This window comes from Uloborus diversus, chromosome 9 (assembly GCF_026930045.1).
Source record: "Uloborus diversus isolate 005 chromosome 9, Udiv.v.3.1, whole genome shotgun sequence".
In the NCBI taxonomy this organism is placed as follows: Eukaryota; Metazoa; Arthropoda; class Arachnida; order Araneae; family Uloboridae; genus Uloborus; species Uloborus diversus.
This window is the reverse complement of record NC_072739.1, coordinates 54063532-54087025: the sequence shown is the minus strand read 5'-3', so window position 1 is coordinate 54087025 and position 23494 is coordinate 54063532. Positions and strand designations below refer to the sequence as shown.

General features: G+C 30.9%; 1 protein-coding gene across 1 annotated transcript in view; it reads left to right on the top strand.

Annotated features, from left to right (window-relative positions):
• Positions 1-17003, top strand: part of LOC129230220 (regulator of microtubule dynamics protein 1-like) — a 37487-nt gene extending 20484 nt beyond the window's left edge. Inside the window, exons 4-9 of the mRNA XM_054864622.1 lie at positions 7554-7690; positions 11173-11250; positions 12853-12951; positions 15433-15483; positions 15688-15768; positions 16929-17003. Coding sequence (XP_054720597.1) covers positions 7554-7690; positions 11173-11250; positions 12853-12951; positions 15433-15483; positions 15688-15768; positions 16929-17003 — 521 coding nt within the window. The remainder of the gene's footprint in view (positions 1-7553; positions 7691-11172; positions 11251-12852; positions 12952-15432; positions 15484-15687; positions 15769-16928) is intronic.
• Positions 17004-23494: the final 6491 nt, after the last annotated feature.

Below are 23494 nucleotides of genomic sequence, written 5' to 3'. Positions count from 1 at the left end.
CCGTCTAGAGAAAATGCGCTGGGGGAGAGGAGAAGTAAGACCCTTAACATTTTATTCGTAATTTGACACACATTACATTTATTGTTTTTTACAAATATACATATGCAAGGCACACTTTCTTAAGGTGAAAGTCTCACAACAGATTTATTGTTTGCCCCTCTCAAATACTTTTAGATCAATGAAAATTGCACATGCTGCTGAACGTAATAATAACTCCCAATAAATACAATATGAACAGACTCAAAGATATCACATATTTCTTAACACAGAGGAATGTATGAGTTTGAAAAACTTAAAAGTAATTAAAACCCAAAATAATACTGCACCAGCATTCAGCGTTTAATTTTTTGACATTTGACGTTCTTACAGAGTAGGTATTTTGCTTAAAACTTTGCAATTTAATGATGTTAATAAATATATAAAGAAATTTTATTTGTTTGCCACTTAACAAGGTACAGTCAACATCAAAAATGCGAAAAATTCATTTACCATGGCGCATGTAAGGAAATCAAGATCTTCGAAAGAAATAGAAATATAAAAACAGCCTATAAAAGAATTTTATTTTTAGTAAAGTTATTTTAGAATTGGATTTCGAAACTCAACACAAATTAATACTAAATATATATTGCGTAATCAAAGTAAAATTTAGGATTTTCCTGAAAACAACGGAATTTTCGTATTTTCAAAGATGAATGTTTTGAACTGAAATGTGGGATAAATACGTGGCATTCTTACCACAAGTTAACAAATGTTTTTTCATTTCATTGTCATCTAAATTTACCCCCAAAAATCTAACTAGAGATTCAAAATTCTCAAAAATGGCCCATTGCTTCATGATTGTAAGTACAAAATTTGAATAAACTTACCAATCAATTTTCTGTTTTTTTTTTTTTTTTTGCTTTATTTCCAATCTCTTCACTTTCAAATTTTTTTGAGAATTCCTTCTTTAGCACTAGATTTTTGTATATTGACAGCCTCTCTGTGATTTTTACTGCACTCATGTTTTTTTTAAAAACTCTATAGGGTGACAGCTTTTCTTGATATCAACTCTAATATTTACTCAAGGTTTGTTCAAATCACTAACATTCATGAAAGATGAACATATTTTGCACAAAAAAACCCTTAACATAGCTGCCAAGTGCTCCGTTTTTCCCGGAGTTTCTCCGATTTTTATTGCTTACTCCGAAAATCCGATTTTTTTCCAAAAAAAACTCCCGTTTTTCTGACTTTGCTTGTACACTTTTTGATTTTTGAGGAAAAAGAAGAAAATTCCCTATCCTCGAAGGCAGGAATTGTGCACAAACTCAACAAAAGAGAAGACAATTTGATGCTTTGGAAGCTTAGTGTCAGGATAAACACTGAGGGGGAGCGTCGATTGGAGATCGTCGTTTTTTCATCGAGCATTTCAGCTACGTGTAAAACGTAGCCGCCATGTTTGGTCATACACAAGATGGAAGTTAGCAGACGATGCTTAAGCACCTCGTTTTCAAAAACAAAGCAGAATTGGGTGTTTCTTTTAACTGCAAACTAATGAAATTAAGCAAAATGTGCTGCAAAATGTTTTTTTTTTTTTTTTTTTTGGTTATTTTAAATAATTTTATTGAAAAATATGAAAACAGTTATACCATTTAAAATTTCATTTTATCCTTATTGCTTTGGACACGAATGTGCTCAAAATTCGCAATTAAATTGTAGTTTCATGGGGATTTTTTATTTTTAAATTATTTTCATGCTATAAATTCAAAATTTTATATCTGAATTTTTGACTTAGTCACCATATTTGGTCATTTGCGAGATTTTAGTACACAAGACTCTTAAGTGACCAAGCTTTCAAAATCGGAATTAGATGTTTTCTGCAATGCAAACTATTGAAAATAATGCAAAATGGGCTGTTTTTTTTCCGGAAAATTCTAAATTTTTCTCTTGAAAAATGCAAAACTTTTTCTTCAGAATATTATTTTATCCTCATTGGTTTAGACTAATGTGCTAAAAACTCGCTATTTCGTCTAAATTTTAGTTTTTTTATTTATAATTGCTTTTTATGCAAGAAATTCAAAATTTTATTTCTGAATTTTTGACTTAGTCGCAATATTTGGTCATTTGCAAGATTTTAGTACACAACTCTTAAGTGGCCAAGTTTTCAAAATTGGAATTAGTTGTTGATTGCAATGCAAACTATTGAAAATAATACAAAATAGGCTTTTTTTTCGAAAAAATTCTAAATTTTTTTCTTGAAAAATGCAAAATTTTTTTCTTCAGAATATTATTTTTCCTCATTGATTTAGACTCTAATGTGATGAAAACTCGCTATTTCGTCTAAATTTTAGTTTTTTAAGGCTAAATAATTATTTATAATTATTTTTAATGCAACAAACTCAAAAATCTATTGTCTTGACTTTTTCGCGTTGTTGCCATGTTTTGTCATTTGCAACATGAAGTAGACAAGACTATTAATAGCCTAAGTTCCCGAAAACAGAATTAGTTGTTTGTCTCAATGCAAACTATTAAAAATAACAAAAGGCAAAAAGTTATGTTTTTTTTAAATAATTTTCTTGAAGGGGAAATTTTTATCTATTTGATCCTTATTGCCTTGTAGGCTTTGCTATAAACTGAAACTATTTCATCTAAATTGAAGGTTCCTGCTGACTTCTCATTCATTTTATTTAAAAAAAAAAAAAAATTATTATTTTTTTAAATAAATCAGAAACCTATTTTAACTTAAATTTTCCATATGCCAAAAAAGTATTGAATATCTCTCTTTAAATCCTATTCATCTATTATTTTTTTTACGGAAGTTGCAAAAACTGCCTCCCCCACTTCAGTTTGTATTTCAAAACTTGGTGACATTGGTGGCCACTAAGTTTTTGGAGTCTAGTGGCCACTGGCCACTTTCAAAATTTCAGAGTCTTGACCTTTACTATGAAGTTGCTTTATTTCCAAGTATAAGAAATAATTGTTTTTTAATCTTCAATATGTTCTTATGAATTCAGAAAAGCATTTTATAAGTGCTTAGAATTTATGAAACTTATGGTACAGAAGGAAGGTTTAGCGCAGGCCACGATTTCATGCTCCTATTTTAACCCTCAGTGCTCCTATTTTTCCCCTTAAGTGCTCCTATTTTTTGTATCTTGAGGTTGGCAGCTATGCCTTAGCTGAATAACTATAGTAAAGCCAGCTATACACCTTTTCATAATTTGCAATGTACTTTTTATTTATTGCATGCTTCTTATTTCCATTTGTACTCTCAAATACAATGCTTGAATCATTATTTGATGGCTCAATCTCAATATCATCATCAGTTGAAGTTGCTCCAGATTCACTTCCAGTATTTTCTGCTCAAAAATCGTTATACTTTCGCGAACTGCCTCACTGTCATTTGATGTACTATCTTTTACCGCATTTCCCGAGCCCTCAAAAACGGGAACATTTGCGTTACTGTTACTGCATGATGAAGTGGTGGTAGCAATTCTATCGGGGTTGTTAATTGCTGACTTGAAGAAATTCACAATATTTTGGGACCGAACGTTCGAAGAGCGAAATTTTTTAACATAATACGCACAATTTCGGGAGGTACCTCCCGTTGCAGGACGTCCTCGTTTCATATTTTAATTTCTTGAAGAATAATTTTCAACGAACAAGCAATCTCTCCAAACTGAGATTATTGCGGCTGCTATCTCCAGCGCTCCATTATTCGCTAAAATTATCTATTATTCGCTTGCACACAAATTATAATTGAATAGAATATCAATTTATTCTTTGATGCGCCTAAAAAATGTCCTCTTAAACACGCGAAGGCGCGAACAAGCTAACTACGAAAAATATCGTCTGCGCTCCAGGATCGCAGACGATCTGTTGCAAAAGAAAAATTAATACCAAGAAAGAAAACGAACTGGAATAATATACAATTACCACATTTTTTTAATTTATCGTCTGCAGATTACGCGATTCCCGCCACTTTTTAATAAAATCCCACTCAATAAAACTTCTTTTGCGCGCTGTTCCCGTTGCTCACCATTAGCGGACATGCGTTAAAAAATTGCGAAATTGCTCATCTGGAAGTTTCATATTTATTTTAAGAAGACAGCAAGATTAAATAGAATGACCGACGATATTTTTCAGCTGGCATTGTATTTTATCAATAAAAGAAGGAATCTAGGAATTAAACTACACAAAAATAATACCGTTATTCTTTTGGTTTACTGTATGCTGTACGCTCAAACTAGCGTGACTTTGGAAGTTATCTTTTGCTCTTACGCGTACAGTCTACAAGAAAAATAGCAGGAAAGAAAAAATGAATAATGCATTTTAAACCAGCAATTCTCCGCAGGCACCGGTCCGCGAGAAAATTTGACCGGTCTTCGAAGAATTATACCCATTTCCAATAAAATAAAATTTCCTTATTTTAATTTTATTCCTAATTTTATACGATATTTTATGCATTAATATATCCATTACTTTGCATACGTTTTGTGGTTTCTCTATAAGATTCATTCGCTTATGAAAATTTATACAAATTAGCTGCGCTTATTTTTACATTCAAAGTGTGTAAGTTATTAAAAAAAATCTTACAATTAACTTTTGTAAGTTTACTTTAAGTAGAAGGGTTTTCTTCCTGGCATTTGTTTAAAAAAAAGGACAAAACAGATTAGTATATTTTAGCGAAAAAAAAAATAAAAATTTCTACCGGTCCGTGAAATTTTTTGACGAAGTTCTACCGGTCCAGATTCAAAAAAAGATCAAGAAACGCTGCTTTAAACTAAAGAATATGAGAAAAAGTGGGTACCCCTGGCCTAATCACACCTTTTTTTTTCGTTAAATGCAATCGTGTCAAATGAGCTTTCGAGAACGGACAGTATCAACTACAAACTACAGGGAATTTCGCCAATCGGTTGTTCGGCGTTTCCCGTGTAGTCACTCATACTCGAACAGGATTTAATTAATTGCCAGACAATACGATTTGCATCAGCATGCGCCAGTATTCAATGCGAATTTCTATGCAATTGATTAAAAAAGGAAAATATAAGATTTTCGAGTTCTTTTCAACCTTCGTTCGGGAATAATTTTCAGAAATTTTGCTCGTCCGTTCCGTAAGATAACCCCCCCCCCCCCCCCCCCCAACTATGAACCTTAAACTTTTTCAAAATAAACTGAAGAAAATAGGAACAAATTGAAAAAACAGGTGAATATTTTTAAAAAATTTAAAAAAAAAAAAGAAAGAGGAAAAAAACTAGAAGATCTGCAACTGGCAAGGTTTCAATTTGAAACTACTTTTGAGAATTAAAAGTGCATAATTTGGCAAAATAATATGGATAAAGGAAGGATGCGTGCAACTAAGACACAATTGAAAGTTACAATGATTCAAAGGAATATTTAATTCAGAAGTATTTGGTCATTGAAGCAAATCAAACCAACAGAATATAGGCGATTAATTTGCCGTGGCGTGAAATGAGTCAGTTTTCAATTCGCACTCGTGGAACAGCAGAAAATCATCGAATCAATTCTTTATCACGTGCTCATTATTTTTCTTGGATTTTCGCTAGCCACCAATCACAAGCATCCCTCTCTCGTCCCCTCCCCCTCTGACACCTCACGCAGCAGGCAAAAAGATAAGATGGGGGAAGGTGGAAGAGGGGTAGGCTTCGCGTAGATGCGTACTCATTTGCGGTAAAAAAATATTGTGAAAAGGCTGCCTTTTTATAAATTTTTGTGAAGGGGCTGCTTTTACGACGCGGAATTTTGTGAATGGGGCCGCTTTTGCGATGGGGAATTTTGTGAATGGGGCCGCTTTTGCGACGCAGAATTTTGTGAAAGGGGTCGCTTTTGCCATGCGGAATTTTGTGAAGGGGCCGCAAAGCGGCCCTAATTTTGCGCTGGATAGACCCCTGATAGTTGACATGGGTAATTTTTTTTTTTTTTTGGGGGGGGATCCATATCCGTATCAGCGGATCTACTTTTTTAATGATCCGGCACATCACTAGTAGAAAGCTGTCTCATTGGCATTGAAATTTTGATCTACTGAATATTATACTGCTTTAATGTATCCACTACACTAAAAAAGTAGTATACATTTTCAGTTCCCCTGTACTTTTGCTGAAGCGTTCAAGCCAGGAAATTTTATACTGCGCTAAGATATTTTTTTTTTAATGTAAGTTTTCAAACAACGCAAACTTGCCGAAATTGAGAGGTTTTCCTATTCTTCAGACGAAAATAAGAAAATTTGTGTAAATTCTGAGTATTTTTTGGGAAATAATATTTGTGCTTAAAATTTATTTTATTGTCTAAATAATCTTCCATCCGTAATATAAGATCATGCTCCATTTTTATAATATTTATGTCCAATTTTCATAATTCACTTACACCTTACGAACAACCAATGGCGACATTCTTTTTCTCATTTTTCAACATAGTTTGAATTGTAGCTTCAACTAAATCTAATGATTTTGTAATGGATGAAGGATTTTGTCATCTTTTTACATAATCTAAAGTTCCATTTTTTCTTTGAGTGAAATACATTTTTCTGTTCAAATTTTTGCTTCTTGATCTTGCCAGAGATTATCTCAATTTAGGGCCCATAATTTGATTTACTATTAAAGTTTCATCTCAAATTTTTACTTACCTTCAACTAAAAAGTGTTAGTTTCCTTTTTTTCTTCTCTCATCTCTTGTGGTTCAGTGCCGTGCCCTTCTTTGTTTCTAGTAGGAAGAGCTTTTTGTATTGATGTATTGTAGTGTTTGTTGTAAAGCTGAAAACAGGGATATTCGGTTAGTAGCCAGTGGCCGCTAGAATCAGTTTTATTAGTGGCCACTTTTTAAAGTTAGTAGCCACTTTTTAAAACTGCAACTATGTTTCAAATTTTTATTAATAATGAAAATAATTATCATCAGAATATCGCTCACACGCAAGAAAGGTGACACAACCGAAAGGCATAAAATTTTACAAAAGAGACCAAAAAATAAAAAAATAAAATAAACTTTTTAGCACAGTGCAAAACAAGGAAAAAGTTTGGTTTTAGAGCATTAGTAAATCATTTTGCAAACCATAGGGACCTTTCTGATGTTTTTCCTGCTGTAAGGAACATCTCAAACTGTTATATATATTTAACTAAACCACAAAATATGTGTTTTGAGTTGTGTTACTTTTTTTGTGCATGAGCGATATATTAAACATTGTTCTCTGTAACCTGCCAACTATTCATGAGCATGTCCTAGAAGATGTATGCAAAATGCTTTTAGTATTTAAATATGATAAAAGACATCAAACTGGGAGGAAAATGTGGTTCGATTGGGAATGCAAGTAGAGTGGCGACCGAGGGTGGCGATCAATGACACATTTTTTAATCCCCACTTTTGCAACTTTAATTGCCACATGGCGAGTGGTGACCGCTAGTTTTCAGCTTTAGTTTGTTGGTTCATAAAAAAAATCAATTGAAAATAGCCTAAGTTTTTTCTTAGACACTTTTCTAAAATATGAACATTATATGAATATAATTTAATGTTTTCTTAGAATGCAGTCTATTTTTAAATTTTATTTAAATTTCAAAAATTATTTCATAGCTTCAAACTATGCAAAAATGGCCTATGAACTAGATCAACAAAACCCTGAAGTTCATAAATGGTATGCTATTACAATAGGATCTCTTGGAGATTACGTTGGTACACAAGAAAAGATAGTAAATGGTTACACATTTAAGGTATGTTGTTTTGTTTTTATTTGTTCTGTTTATTTATGTGTTAGTTTTAAATGTACTAGATAAATATTGAGCAATGTACAGGGGTCGAAGTGGTCCTATATATCCTATATTACCTATATTTTCAAAAAAAGCATCAAAATCATCCTATATTTCCTATATTTTTGGAAAATGTCCTATATTCCTGTTTTTTATCCAATTTATTTCTTTAAAACAACAGTATATAAACTATCTGACTACGGATTTTTCGTCGAAAGTACGCGTGCAAACGAATTTCAAATTAAAAAACGCAACTGACTAAATCCTGCAACAAGCATCTTCTCTCATTGGCTACAGTAATATGACGTCACTGTAGTGGGTGGAGTTTCGAGAACAAAGTCTGAAGTCGGTTTTACAATTTTGCGTTTGGCAACAGCCGTTCGTTTTGTTTTCCAGCGGGTTTTCGTTTTCGGTTTTGCTGGTATATTTTTGTGTTCAGTGCATTTTCTGATCGGAATGTTCTAATATTCTTTTTGCAATCTTTTCTTTTTGTGGAATTTTATAGAACAAAATATCTGTATGTTTGTGCTACAAAGCATTGGTTATTTCCTGTTAGTTCTCAACACAAAGACGGTTTTTATTTATTTATATAAGCTATGTTTGTGACACTTCTATCCCTGCAAAAATTGTGAGTTGCTGTGTTAATTATCAATAAATTTCACTTTGTTCTTTATTTATTTTTTGTCTACAAAGTACACTTTTTTCAAAAATTATTCTTTCAACTACAGGAAAGTCATTTCAGGTGTAAGTTATAATTTTATTTGAGGGTTATTTTTTAAAACAAAATCATTGTAAGAATAACTAAATAATATATATCTATTATTTCTTTTTTTCATAGCGAAACTATTCATATAATGTGTCCTATATTTGTCCTATATTTCTTGTGGAAAATGTCCTATATGCGACAAGTCGATGACTTCTACCCCTGAATGTATTTAGCTCTGTAAAAATTATTGTACAGAGTGCATGCAGTATGAAATGCTATAGCATTCTTCAATTTGTAGCAAAATTGTTTAAGATTTTGACAAAGTGGAAAATTTTTTGGCATGATTGCTAAATACTTTCTAAAAAAGATTTATTTATTTATTTATTTATTTTTAAAGTTTTCATTTAACTCCTCTCATTGCCTAGATGAAAAATCTTGAATTCTATAAATTTACAATTATATTTGTTCTAAAAAGTCTTTCATGAAGTACATTACTTTTTTTTATATACACTTTATGACAAAAAAAAAAAAAAAATTGACACACCAAGAAGGAGAAAATGTGTTAAACGATTATGCAAATCATCAATGCAAATTTTCAAGGCACCATATAGTTTCTCAATATTATCTTGCCAAGTATAAAGCGAGACATCATAACGAACCAATACTAGTGACAAAAAATTACCATTTGTTTTACTCACAAAAAAAAGTTTTTTTGCCAAAATTCAGTACAGTTGAGACCGTTATTTAAAGAAAATATCATAAAGTATTGCTGCAATTGATGGTTGGAATAAATTAGTCATAGAACAGATACATTTGAAATTACACTCGAAATTAACTTGCATAAAAGGGAAAGTGACTGATCAGGTAAATAGAAAAAATAACAAAAAGTTCTGTCTAGAACTAGACGAGCCTACTTTCCCGTATACCCATACTACTTTGTAGTACCTGATCAATGTTCTCAAAAATGGCTTTTTCCATTAAAAAAATCTTTAACAGCTTTCAAAACGAAAAAATAATAATTAAAATTAATAAGCTCATTAAAATAAATACATCATATAAAAAAAATCGTTTCTTTTTCCCTGTTGCCAAAAACAATTTTTTAAATGCATTAATGCACTTACCAAAATAAATAAAAACAATAAAATGTCAACTTAAAGAAATAATTTTCATTGTCAAAAAAAAAAAAAAAAATCGTCTGCGCATATCTTTATGTAGAAACATAAATGACTTTGAGTTTATTCGCCGAAAACTGAATACCTAAATTAAAACTTTAGCGTAAAAGTAAAAACAAGTCAGATCAACAATACTATTTCACAGTCAAAACCATAGCTGCGGAGTCGGAGTCGATCTCATTTTGGGGTAAAGGAGTCGGGGAGTCGAATATCTAAGAATCGGAGTCGGTCATTTGTCCTCCGTGTATAAATTTTTGCCAAAGCTACGAAGTCAGAGTCGAAGTCGGGGAGTCAGAGGCTGATTAATTGTCGGGTACAGGAGTCGGAGTCAAGTGCCCCTAAAATTCTCGGAGTTGAAGTCTAGAGTTTGGCGTCAAGAGCTGTTTCCAACAAAATTTGTTTGAAGTAAATCCGCCTTCAAGAACGGAATATACATTGACTTTCAGTTTCCCTGTAGGCGCTAATGTTAAGGGATTTGAACTGTTCAAAATTGAACGGAAAATTGTGCAAATCAAAAAGATATTTTATATACAAGTTTTTCATCAAAAGCTTTTTCCTACAAAGTTTGTTTGAAGCAAATTCGCCTCACAGTTCGGAATTGCCTTTAATTTCCTTGTAGGTGCCAATGTTAAGTTTGTTTGAACTGCTCAAAATTGAACAAAAAATAGTTCAAATCAAAAGTGAAATATGGGAATGAGGTATCCTCGCCGAGATCTTTCAAACAAAAAAAAGTTTTTTCGAATCTGACTATTCATTCAAAAATTTTTAGAAGGTGACAGACAGACAGACCGACAGACATTTTCCCCCATCTCAATACCCTACTTTCAAGTTTTTAATTTTTCAATATTTATTTAATTATTTTATTTTTGACTTTCTTATGTTTTTCGCGATATTTTTAAGATACATTAAGCCTTCTTTCATGCTTTTTTCTTCTTTTTCTGACTTTTACTGCGGAAGTAGGCTGAAAACATGGTGAGATGAATCGCATTTTTGTGCACCATCTAGTAATGAAAATATAATTTTGCAATCTTTCTGCTACTTTTGTTTAATTATATTCTATTAGTATGCGTTTGAAGCCAAATTTTTACATCAATAGATTGATTTTAGTTTTATAGCGTGGAAAAAGAAATATACATTTGAAATGAAAGTAGATATTTTATAAGTTAAGTCAAAAATTCTTTAATTGAAACTAGTATTCATTATTTTTAGCCAATACCGAAAATACCGGTATTTACCTCAGTAAATACCGGTATTCCGAAATTGAAATATTGTTCGAAAATACTGGTATTTGGTATACCGGTATTGCAATCACTAGTTTCTACCAGGCGCAGTATAACTCTGCAGGGCTCTTGCGCCATTAAATTCAAATAAACCAACCAACTAGTTTCTACCTCTCAGATGGAACATAAAACTCGTAACCTGCTGGACCAAGTAAAAACTAATCCCTGTTTTAAACTTATTCTCTTTGAATTGGTATAAAATATTTTCAATACTTTACCATTTCCATTTTTAATAATTCATGACTTTTTTGTTTTATTAAAAAAAATATATATATATTTGAAAAACAGGAGCATGTGGATAAAGCAATTTCTTTGAAGCCTTCAGATCCTACTTTGTATTATATGCTTGGACGCTGGTGCTATGAGGTGAGTTTGATCAATGCTGAAAGTTAAAATTATTTCTCTCATTATATATTCATTTATTTTAGTTTTTCAGCTTTATTCTATATTCTAGTGTTTGATTCAATTAATTAAAAAAAAACTTGGTGTAGTATTTCTTGAATATGTAAGTAAAACTTTTTTTATCATATTGAGCATGTAGAAAATTAATCTACATTAAATATTGGTTCTAACATTATTAATGATTTTTAAATACAGTTTTCAGAATAGATAGAAATTTTTAAACTATTAAAGGTGTATTTACATTAATAGTTGTATAATTGCATTGACGTACTTGTAAAATTCCCTGTGCCAATTTGTTATTGAAACCTACTTTAGTTTATATAGAGTACCAGCTATATAGAAAATAATGAATGTAAGTACAGTGACAGAATAAGTGTCTGCAAAGAATACTGACCTAATTAATGAGAAATTGTATTGAGATAAAAATCATAGGGTTTAAAAATCATAGGGTTTTTTTTTTTTTTTTTTTTTTTTAATCATGACTTTTCTGATGACAAAAAATGTGTCATTTTGTTACTGGACAAATATTTGCCACTAGGAAAAAATTGAAATCTGTTGATGAGAAAAAAAAGTTTTGACGAAATATTTAAAATGTCAGTTCTTGTAGTTATAATATAAAGCTTAAAATATAATTGAGGCAAATTTATGAATTTCATTCATAAAGGAATAAGAAAAGATGTGAATTGAGGCATAAAGAGCTGGGAATAAGCTGCATAGGGAATTTAGTCTCACCAGATACTAGATTTTTTTATGCTTCCAAATTTTGAGGGACCCTGAAATATTGCATCCAAAAGATTAAGAAGGCCGGGAGTATTATGGGACTGTCAATATTTTCAGGGGCAATTATACACTGTAAAATTTTTGAACGTTTACAAAAACTACACTTCTCTTCTATCTGAGGTTAGCTTTTTGACATTTATTTGTAAGATGAGCTTGTTTAAAATGATAATTGCTGTTGTATGCTATTATCTTTGTCTGCATACAGAAAAAAATTGTTAAGTGTCCCAAGTTAAAAATGAGGACTCCTAGCTTGGGACAATGAATGGGACAATGAATATTTCTTATGAAACATGTCTACACATCTATGCCTTGTTCTGATTTAAAGTACTAAGGCTTGTCCTTAAAATAGAATACTTTGTTCTAATTGAATAAAATATGATTATGATGCTATGAAAAGTAAAAGCAGGGGTGCCCACCAGGGGCACCATCCCTCATGGTGCAGACTGTGCCTTTGAAATTTTTAGGGGAGTATTTTTCTGTTTTCTGTGTGGGAGAGGTTGCTGTTGGGAGGGATGGGCCCTTGGCTGAAACATTTTTTGTTTCCAAAGAATCTTTCTGCATATTAAAAATATTTTTAATGTTCCTTGTAACTTGTAACCACCAACACCAACCATTTGTTATCACTGTATTAAACAACATTAATTTTCTAAGTAAGTATTTCAAGGTCATGTAATGTTAATTTTATACTATATTTCATTTCATGATTTGTGAAAATGTAAGTAAATGTTTTTGTGAGTGTGTTTTTGAACTATCAGCATGTTTCATTGTATATTTGAAATGTTCCAGGTAGCTATGTTGCCTTGGGTCCAAAGGAAAGTTGCTTCTACCTTGTTCTCTTCCCCTCCAGAAGCCAGTTTAGAAGAAGCCAGAGCATATTTATTAAAAGTAAATACAGTCGACGCTCTTTAGAACGACCCCTCATTACGAACGAATGGTGCATGAAATCCCGTTTGCTCTTTCATAGATGTAATGTGAGCCTCCAAGCTGAGCTACTCATTCCAATATAACATCTAAAATTGTGTCAACTTATTTTATAATATTCATCGATTGTATGTTTCTAACATTTTTGGATTGAAAGGAGTTATTAAATGATGAAAGGTTGATCAGAATCCAAAACCAACAATAGATAGTATGAAGTACTGTATCTCGAACAAGACAGAAGCAAACCATGACCTCTAATTTTTAAAATAACCGATTTTTCCCCAATTATTTTCAGTGCATATTTTGCTACATGAATTCGTTTAAATGTAAGCAATATTCAGCTATAAAATTTTTAAAATATGGTTTATTAATAATGCAATTGTTAATTAGTTTGTTTGTTTCTTAAATTGCTTGTAAAATTAAAGCAGGTTGTAAAAGTTATTCCAGTATTTTTTTCTAAGCCAATACGTAATATCGTGCACATTATGATTATAGTGACCAATTTTGTTTGAAGGACAAGGGTTATTATATCAAACACCAACTGTAATTGTTTTATCAAATGATCTAGGGGTCGTTCACAAAAGAAGTCACTTTTTAAGGAAGAAAAAGAAAATCAGAAACTGACAGTTTATAAAAAGGAGAAGGTAGGGGCTAGCAGGAGTGTGACAGCACACGTTTTGGTGTAAAAATAATTTTCATATAATAATGTTGTATACTTCCTGCTCTATTTTGTTTGAAAAATTCCTTTAATTTACTATATTTCTTATGACAATTGTTATGTATAGGCCAGATGATACAACTTTTGTTAACCCTAAAATACTACTTTTTATAAAACTGACAACTCTCCTGTTTTCCAAGGGGGACGTATGTTGATAGACCCTTTTAAGCATCATTTTCTCTTGTTTTTCATTAGATTTATATATTTTTTAACTTTTTAAAATTAACTAATTTATTTTAAGTTTTATGAGATTGTCATTTGTAAGAGAACTATCATTCTTCTAAGGTTCAAAAAAGGGTTCTGCCGTAGCTTAACTCTTCAAGGACCCAACAGCACCACTGATCTGTACAATTATCATATGCACATAGAAAATAGGTGCAATGTTTGTGCATTGCGTGTAATTGGGCTGAAACCTTTTGGCACCTGATTCTGGTTAGCTCTTTTTTCTCATGATTTCCTAAGTTGGACACTGTACAAAGCCGATTGTTCTACTAAAATACAGAGGTATATTTTGCATCCGTTGTTTCTGTCTCCCTCAAAAAAATGCATTTGGAATCAAAGCTTACCGTTCTACTTGAAATATACTCCTGTGGAATATTCTTCAATGAATTTTTCGACAAGAATTTGCTAAATTTTCCCACATATTGCGCCTTTTTCTTACAATTTGTGTTACATATTTTTTTAAACTTATTGACATAATTAAAAGCAAAGTTTTGATAACATCAGTGTTGTAATACTGATGACACTAATTTAAATTGCATTTGTGATTGCTATAATAATATTATTGTTTGATTAGGCACATTATGTCCCTTGCATGCCCTTTCACAAGGTTTATTTAGAACTCTAAGATGGTATTAAATTTATGTATTATATAAGTCTATTTTAAACTAGAAATACTCATATATATAATAGCCAATGATTAAGTAATGCTCCTGACGTCATCAACAATGAAATCGCGCCTCGGCATGATAATTTGATATGTTTTGGTAATGTTTAAAATGCAGGGAAAGGCTTTGTGACAAGGCTGAACTTGATCCAGTCACTTAACTGTTTTACTGGTAAGACTCATTTCAGGGAAATGAAGAAGCAAAAAAAAGTGGTCAACAATGAATGCAAGCTACTGGAGTTTAGGCTTAATCTGCTGCCGTTAGGGTTAAAATTTCAACTATCAAAATATCAACAAACTGGCAATTACTTCGATCAAATGTAGAAGCAGTTTTCACCTGTCATATTTTGACGGGCAATTTTCTAGTACTTAGTAAAACCGCGTTTTTTCTTAAATAATGTCATTTAAAGTCTCCCCTTTTTTCTCTCTTAAAACTTTGATCAATCTCCTGTTTTTTCTTTTCATAAGGTTAGCAGAACCAAATCAATTTTTCCCGCATCATGCGTAAAAGTTGTTTGCCTTTGTTTTAGTTCTGAACCAGCAGGATATGAAATAAATATTGTGTATGATTTTAACAGCAATGATAGTGGTGAAAAGTTTTCTATAACAAATAAATGTTGTTGCTTGGCCAATTTTTCAACACTTTTCATTGTATAAAGTCTTATTATAAATATCTGTACTTTGAACCTTTTATATCTGATACAAGTATTTTTGATTAATGTAACTTAATAAATCATGATGCGTTTCAGTATGCGAGAAAACATTGTACTTTTTGTTGCATGTGCTTGATCTAATTAATATTTTAAAAATATTTTACTTACCTGATGTAATTTGTTTACAGGCAGATAAGTTGAAGCCAAACTGGAAAGAAAATTTATTATTTCTAGCTAAGGTAAGATATTTTAATGCTCCTTTTAAAAATTAAATATTTCATGCTTTGTCATTTAATAACTAAATAATTTTTGATTGGATTATTTTCCACTATGTGTGTATGTGTGGATTGATAGGTTGTAGCTCTGTAACAGTTTATTTTTAAACCTGTACAGCAACAAAACAAAATCACTAGTATAATTTTAATCTTATTTTTCACTTACAGACATATATAGGTGAAGGTGACTATTCAAAAGCAATTTCAGTAGTGGATAGGGCTTTGAAAATTCCTGTAAATAGTGAAGATGTAAGTTTGTAGTATGAATTATTTTACCTTTTATGATGCTTCTTTCTGTGCATGCCGTAACAAACCAGGTTTTTTCATTGTTAATTTACTAACTAATTAATCTTTGTTTTGCTTTTAACTAATTTGTTTCATTTAGAATTTTTTACTTTGACATTAACATGTACTTGAAGTGAATTAAAAAGAAAAATGCTATGTTTTTGACTCAAAGTTTTTTTGCTTTATGATGGTGGAATTTTTCTTTGTTGTAAATTATGTATGAAGAATGTAGAAAATACAACAATCTACTCTGAGCCTTCATAAATGGGGTGTATAAATGATTTATATGGTTAGGTGATGGTAGTTTCTGCATGTTTTCTGTTTTTCAATTTTTGGACATTTATTTTATTTTTAAGTTTTTTTTCAGTGCAGATATGTTATTAGAAATGTGTTACAAGTATAAAATCTTTTGGGCAGTGGAAATTAGAAGTAACTGCTTTCAGGATTGTTGATACAGATTAGTGGCAGTTTTTACATACTGCTCTTTAACCCTTTCAGGACCATAAGCTTTGCAGCAGACGTCACTATAGTTGATACAAAAAAACTATTAAATAGCTCTGTAAATAACATGTATGTCAAGTTTTGTGAAAATTGGTTTAGAATAGTTTGTGTAAATTAATATATATATGTGTCTATAATAGTCCATTACGGATCCAGAGCTGCAACTGTTTTTAATAGTGTCATTTATTATTCAACTCACGAATTTTAATGTAAATAAAAAAATTGCTTATATTCAGTCTTTAATTTAAAAAAAAAAACATTCAATAAGAGTAGTAGCATGACAGTTTGAATGCTTTATTTTCAGTCGATGTTTCATTTGCAGAGTTTTAAACATAAAATTACTGTGTGTTTTTAAATACAATGTCTGTCAGAAAAGCATCTAACATTTGGCCGCAGAACAAAAATGGCAAATCAAGAATATTGGTGACCTGTTTCCCCTCAAAGTAGTTTCCTTGCGACTCCCCACACTTCTTTCAACAGTGCTGCCATTGTTAAAAACATTCTGAGAAAGGCTTAACTTTGAAAGTTGGTAAAATTGTAGATGTTAATAAGAAATTTTTTTTAAAAATTTTTATTTATTTTTTTTCTTTTTGTTATTTTGACTGATTGTTTATTGTTTTCAGGATTCTCTTTCACAAAATGAACTAGAAGGTCTGGAATATAAATATCAAACATATCGAGCCTCAGAAGATGACTGATTATTTTTTACATCATAAGCAGCAAGTGTTTTTTTTTCTATAAAACGTTATTAATTCAACATAAATTTCAGATAATGCATTCATAAAAGAATTTGGGTTATTATGTTTTATTTATCTGAACTTTTGTTGTTTAAAAAAAAAATTTAAGAGAAATTTGCTATAAATTGTTAGAAAAAATTTGTTAATGTTTTATGTTTTACATTTGTTTTTAACTAGTGACTCTTTGTTAAATAATTCTGATTTATCAAAAATAAGTTATTGGTGATGAATATGTTGTGAGAAATGGAAATGCATATATTGTTTGAACATAGGTGTGTAAATTTGATAATGTAGAACATAAAATATGACCTATTTAGATTGGCACATTTTATTTGTGACTTCTTTAAATGTTTTTAATTTTTATTCGTGGAAAAAAATTGAGGGAATTGTGATTTTTAAAGGTATATCTCAATTATACCCAGTAGCAAAATGAAGAATGCATGAAAAGCTATTTCCTTTTCCATAATTTTACACATATTGCTGTTTTGTCATACAAGGAATCTAGACATCATTTTGAAGTTAAATGGGTTAAGAACTACTTAAAATCTATGTACTTTGTACTAAATGGAGAGAAGTAATAGATTGTTCACATAAGATAATATTTGAAGCTTTATTGTATAATTCTTTTGATACAAAAGGGAAACATTTAAATGATATTTATGCTTGGGAAAAAAAAATCAATAAATTCTGTTAAAGTTATTTTTTTTCATTGAAATGAACATCCAAAATTTCAAATGTTAACCACCAAATTGAGGTTGTAATCATTATTAAGATTTAGCTTAGTAAATCAATTTTCATGACTATGTTACTTCACAATTAAATTGGCAAGCAAAAATTAATTTTACTAATGGAAAGTAAATAGTTTTAACAAAACTACAACTTTTTATGAGGAATTATTGGACGTTCACTTATATTTGTTATCTGTCTACTTCCTTTGAAAATCTCTTGATTTTTATTTTTGTTGATTCATAAACCTTGGCTTTTAATGTACTGTTAAATGTGTTACTTTCTTAAACATTTTTTTTATTATTATTATTTTTATTTTCTGTAGTGGGTCAAAATTTAGTCTACTTTGATGTTTAGACTCACTTAACCTGAAGTTAAACATAAACTTTGCTGCCTTTTGCATCTAGAAACATTTTTTCACTAAAAAGTGAACCCGATTTGAAATCCACACACATGTAGGTGAAATATTTCACTCTTTAGTTTGTGTAATATTGGTTTATTGTATTTAGCTTCTGGAAAAAAATATATACTTTTTGTACTCATTTCATTAATCTTTTTAAAAACTTCTCTCTTTTTTTTTCACTAAATATGGCCTCTTTTTGGTGTGACTGGTAGGAAAACTACTTATGAGGTATCTGTTTCATGTATGTTAATAAAACTTTGTTTATTCATGAAGAAAATATGTATATGTAAATAAAATATAGAATACCTACTAAATATGTAAATAGGAAATTTATCGAAAAGGTTATGCACTATTGTAGTTTCTAATTTATTATTTTTTGTTTTGTTTACTTACAGAAATTTTATGCTATGCAACTTTTTTTTTCTTTTTAATTCATTTCATCTTGCCAATAAGTGAGAGTGAACAGTTAGTGTGTCAGTTTTTCTTTGAACTGCTATAGTTTTAATTGCAAGTATATTTGCAAGTTTTCTTTCTGTTAAATGTTTTGAATCTTATTCATTGATAAATAAGTTGTATGATAAGTGTAAAAATTTGTTATATTGCAGAATGCTGCCTTGAAATTCAGTGATTTTAGTACAAATCTTAATACTTCGTTAAAAGTAAGATACCTACTTTTAACTTTATGCAAATGAGTTTTAACTTTATACAGTAAATGCTGAAATGTCTGCATTTTTGTCTGCTTTTTAAAGTAATTTATAGCATCATTATTTCAAATTGCTTTAAATACTTTTCCTTATCTTTTAAGCTGTGTGCTTATCTGTTCTTGACTTTTGTCGGACGTCTTTTCATCCATAAGCTCTTTTCTGTACTTTTTGCATTGAAAAAGGCGTTCCCTGAAAAGCTGAAACACGTGTATGCAGTAATCTGCAAATTTGTGCTTTTTTGACCTTGTTTATGTTTACTTTATGTTTACTTCAATGTATCTACTGGTTTTAAACTTTAATGAAAGGTAATATTAAAAACTTACTTTTGTAAACCTAAAACTAGCCACAAGCCTTTTAAAGTCATGATTAAATGTTTAGCTGTTTTATGAAAAATGGAAAAATTCATTAGACTAGAGCTTAAATAAATGTTTAAATTTCAGTTATGTTTGCTACTTTAGTTGTAATCATGATGACATTCCATCTTCTGCACTTAGATTTTACTGAGCAGGCTGAACACTAAGTGCAATTATGAATTGGGGACCTGTATCAAAGTTTCCCTCTGAACCACCCAGATATGATTGGAGATAAGTGCTGTACCGACCAATAACTGTCCCAGTTATTGTTCACCCACAACATTGGTGTCCCACAACATTGTGTCCCAGAATGCTGTTTACAAACTTGGTAGAAAGGTAGAGAACATGGCAGCAAACAGGAATCATATCAGATCATACCACAGGAAACACAGTGCTGACGAGCCTCATGCACACGAAGCCAGAAACAGACGGTTGCTAAACAGGTGACAAATTTATTGCACAAAGACGATTTCACCCAACATTTGAATTTCGAAGCAAGGCTTAAAGTCATTGTTAAAGTTGATGGCCTGCAGCTATATTACATCCGCCTCAATGACAGTGCAGCAGCCATCACAATGTCTAGCTATTTTCACAAGTTTTCATCAATTGCTGTGTTGATGTTGTGACACATGTATTACAGCTACAGGTCGCAAGTTTTAAAAATGGCTTTAAACCTTCCTTAGAAACTAAAATGATGAGTGACGTTGTATTTGTCCCTCTTTGTAACCTGTTTTGCATCCGTCTGTTTCTAGCTTTGTGTGCATGTAGCTCGTCGGCACTGTTTCCAGTCATTACATTCCGATATAATTCCTGCTTGCCACTATATTCTCTACTTTCCCTCCAGGTTTGTACACAGCATCCTGGGACACTATCCTAATTAAAATTCAAACCTGGGCCTATGGTGTGGAAGCCTGGTGGATACCATCTGTCCCATGACATGACACCTTGAAGTCCCCCGCACCTACCGTTTGCACGGTTCATCAGTTTTATATATTAGGGACTCCCCCAAAACCATCTGTTCCACCAGAAGGTAATAACTTGTTGGTGAATATCCCTCCTCTGTTATTGAAGTTATTTAAGATTTTAAAACTACGATAAATCTGACAAAATTGTCGTAAAGATAAATGTAAACTTTCCCTAAAAAAAACCATTGAAATAATTGGCAGAAAAGCTTCTCTTCTATATGTAGAAACAAGTTATTCTTTGTATAATGACTTGTAATTATTCATTAGTGATATTTTTTAAACTATCCAGTCAATAATTAGTACAAAAAATCGGATGTATTTCATTAATTTCTTGGAAAAAATTGAACTGCAAAGGGGGGGGGGGGGGGTGCTTAATATAGTTTTTAATATTTTCAAGGAATGAGTTTTAGTGTTAAAGTGTACAGCTAATTATATTTTTAGACACTTATATAGTACTTTCAATTCCATGTGTCTTTTATAGTGAGAATAGTACTGTGTACTCTTTGCATAAAGTGTCAGTCTTTTCGTTTTCATATGTTATTTTTCTGTCAATTATCTTTACATGCTCAAACTTTTATTCAGTAAGTGTTCGGATTTGTAAAAATTGTTTATTATCTACTTTAGTTGCATAAAGGTAAATATGTTTTTAAATTAACTGGATTATGGTCACATAAATAATTAATATTTGCCAAATGAGTTCGAAGCTCTATTATTCATAACTTAAAATAAATTTTCAACATACTGTAAAAACCCCTTTTACTAGTATACATATTAGTGTTATATCTCTAGATTTCTTGCTTAAAAAGAGCTGTATTTTTTAAGAATTTTTTACTTTCAGTGCAAATTTAAAGTGCAAATGACCTTAATTTTTCAAACAGTACTTTTTTTTTGCAAAGAATACGTAAACAGTTATTGTTCACTAATTAACAATGTGTTTCCAAAGTGAATAAGATACTTTTCATTTCAGTTTTTTTTTCTCCTCATATACTGTCACAGATTTTGATTAATATGTTTGAACAATGGTAGTGAAATATTTTTAAAAAATTGTCTTAACTTTGTTATTCAGTGGTTGGAAAAACTACATTTTTTTGTAGTGAACTACAACTACTTTGTTACAAATGTAGTTAACTACAACTACTTTTTAAAATGTAGCAACTACAAACTACTTTTGAAATGCAGTCGCTACTTCGCTACTTTTCAAAAAATAAATATGTGAAAAGCAGGCACACTAGGTTGTGTCACAAAAAATGAAAGTCGATTTTTTGAGTCACATACCCTCTTATATTTCTTTTTTTATGTTAAAACAATTGTAAAAAAAAATTTCATATAATTTGAACAACTGTAACCGTGTCCACTTGCCTCAGAAAGTGTAAACCAGCACTTGTACTGTCCGACCATCACAAAAAAAGCCACCGCCGAAATGTCTACTGCTATAAAACAAGGCGCGTCTCATTTTTCCAAGGGAAGGTCAATGTTGGAAAAACTCATACAACTGCACAAAGGTGAGCAGACGAGTGGCCAAATGGCACCAAAAAGCCATCCTACTAACCCTTGCAGAAAATGAACAAAGTCCGTTTCTATGGCAATGACGGGATCAGACTTGACGGCAGGAGCTTTTCTTGTGAAAGCCAGACACTATGTAAAGCCAAATCAGGGGGAAAAATTTTTTTTAGAAACTCCAAATTTTTGTTTTTAAAACGTTGCCCCTCTGTATATATATATATATATACCTCACATGCACAGCAAAAACATTTATTCAAATTTAAAAACATTTTAATATCACAAACTTGGCCTAAAATTTATAATTTCCTTCAAAAAATTGATTCGTTTTTTTTTTATCATTTAAAAAATTACATACTAATTTAAATAAAATATCAAAAATTAAAAGGGGATACATTTTTAGATCAAAATTTGCAAACAAATGATAAAAAAATAATATATTTAAAATTAAAAATTTTACGTAAAACTTGAAAAAACCCATGAGTACTATGCGGAGGGAACAAAAATTTCTATTTAATTCTAATTACCTACTTTACTGTTAATATTTTTCAGCTTGATAATTGCTTAAAATTTTTCTTACATTTTTAAAAATAGATATAGAAAAAAAAATCAATTTTTCGAAGAAAATTATAAATTTTAGGCCGAGTGTGGGATACTTAAATGTTTTTTTTCCTAAATTTAAATAAATTTATTTTGTGGTATACGTTGGGTATAGGTACAATGTTTTAACAACAGAATTGGGCCCATCGTAATAACGAAAATTTTCGGCGCTTGAAATATTTTGATTTTTCAACTTTTGGTCGGTTTATATGAAATTCACGAAATATTCAACTTGCAAAATCACCAATATCTTCCTTTTTGCGAAAATAAGTGCTTTCACAGTATTGGAACAATAGTCCCTTTGAAATCTAAATCCTTCATCCACAGGACATTCTTGGTAGAAAAACAAGTTACTAAATTGGTGGTTATCGCTAGTTCATATACTTTTACTTTTAAGTCAAGCTCTATTCAATACAAATATTGTTGAAATATGAAAGTTATGATGCCAAACAAACTAATGGCGTCAAACAGATAGAAGGTATGGCATCAAAATGATATGCTGAGGTCTGCTCATATTTTTATAAGTCTTATTTCTCGTTGCATCAACTGATTGTACTTGTGCAAACTTTTCGCCAGTCAATTTTGTTTGAGTGTTGATTTTTTTTTTTTTTTTGAAAGTAGTTTCCAGAAATCGCTACAAACTATTTTTTTGTACTGATCTACTCACTACAATACTTTAAAAAGTCCTTCGCCACTCTACAAACTACTAAAAAATGTAGCTACTACAGAAGCGCACTTCTTCCAACCACTGAGTAGGGATAATATTGATAAAACAGTACAGTTGTGTATTAATCTCTCTTGCACCTCCTTCACCCCTCAATTTTAAATTGCAGTCAAAAAAATTTTAATTTGTTTTCACTGAGCATTGCAAAATCTGCTGTGTATAAGCTGTCTGACTTATAAATTTGTTGCATAAAAAAGCAATGGAGCTGGTGATTAAAAGGAAAATATTCAACTCACGTGATAGAGACAACCGCTTGAAATGCCCATTATCGACACTCAAGCCACAAAATCGAAAAGTCTAGCTTAAATTTAAACTGTTGAATCATTATGAAAAATAGCAAAAATTAATCAACAGCCCCATAACCCTGAAAGTAGCGAGGGTTATGGAGCTTTTAGAGAAAGCCCCATTTGACTATGGGGGGAAAAATAAAGAAAAGTTCATGGGTGCAAGGCCTTCCGTTTCAGGACGGATTTTCGT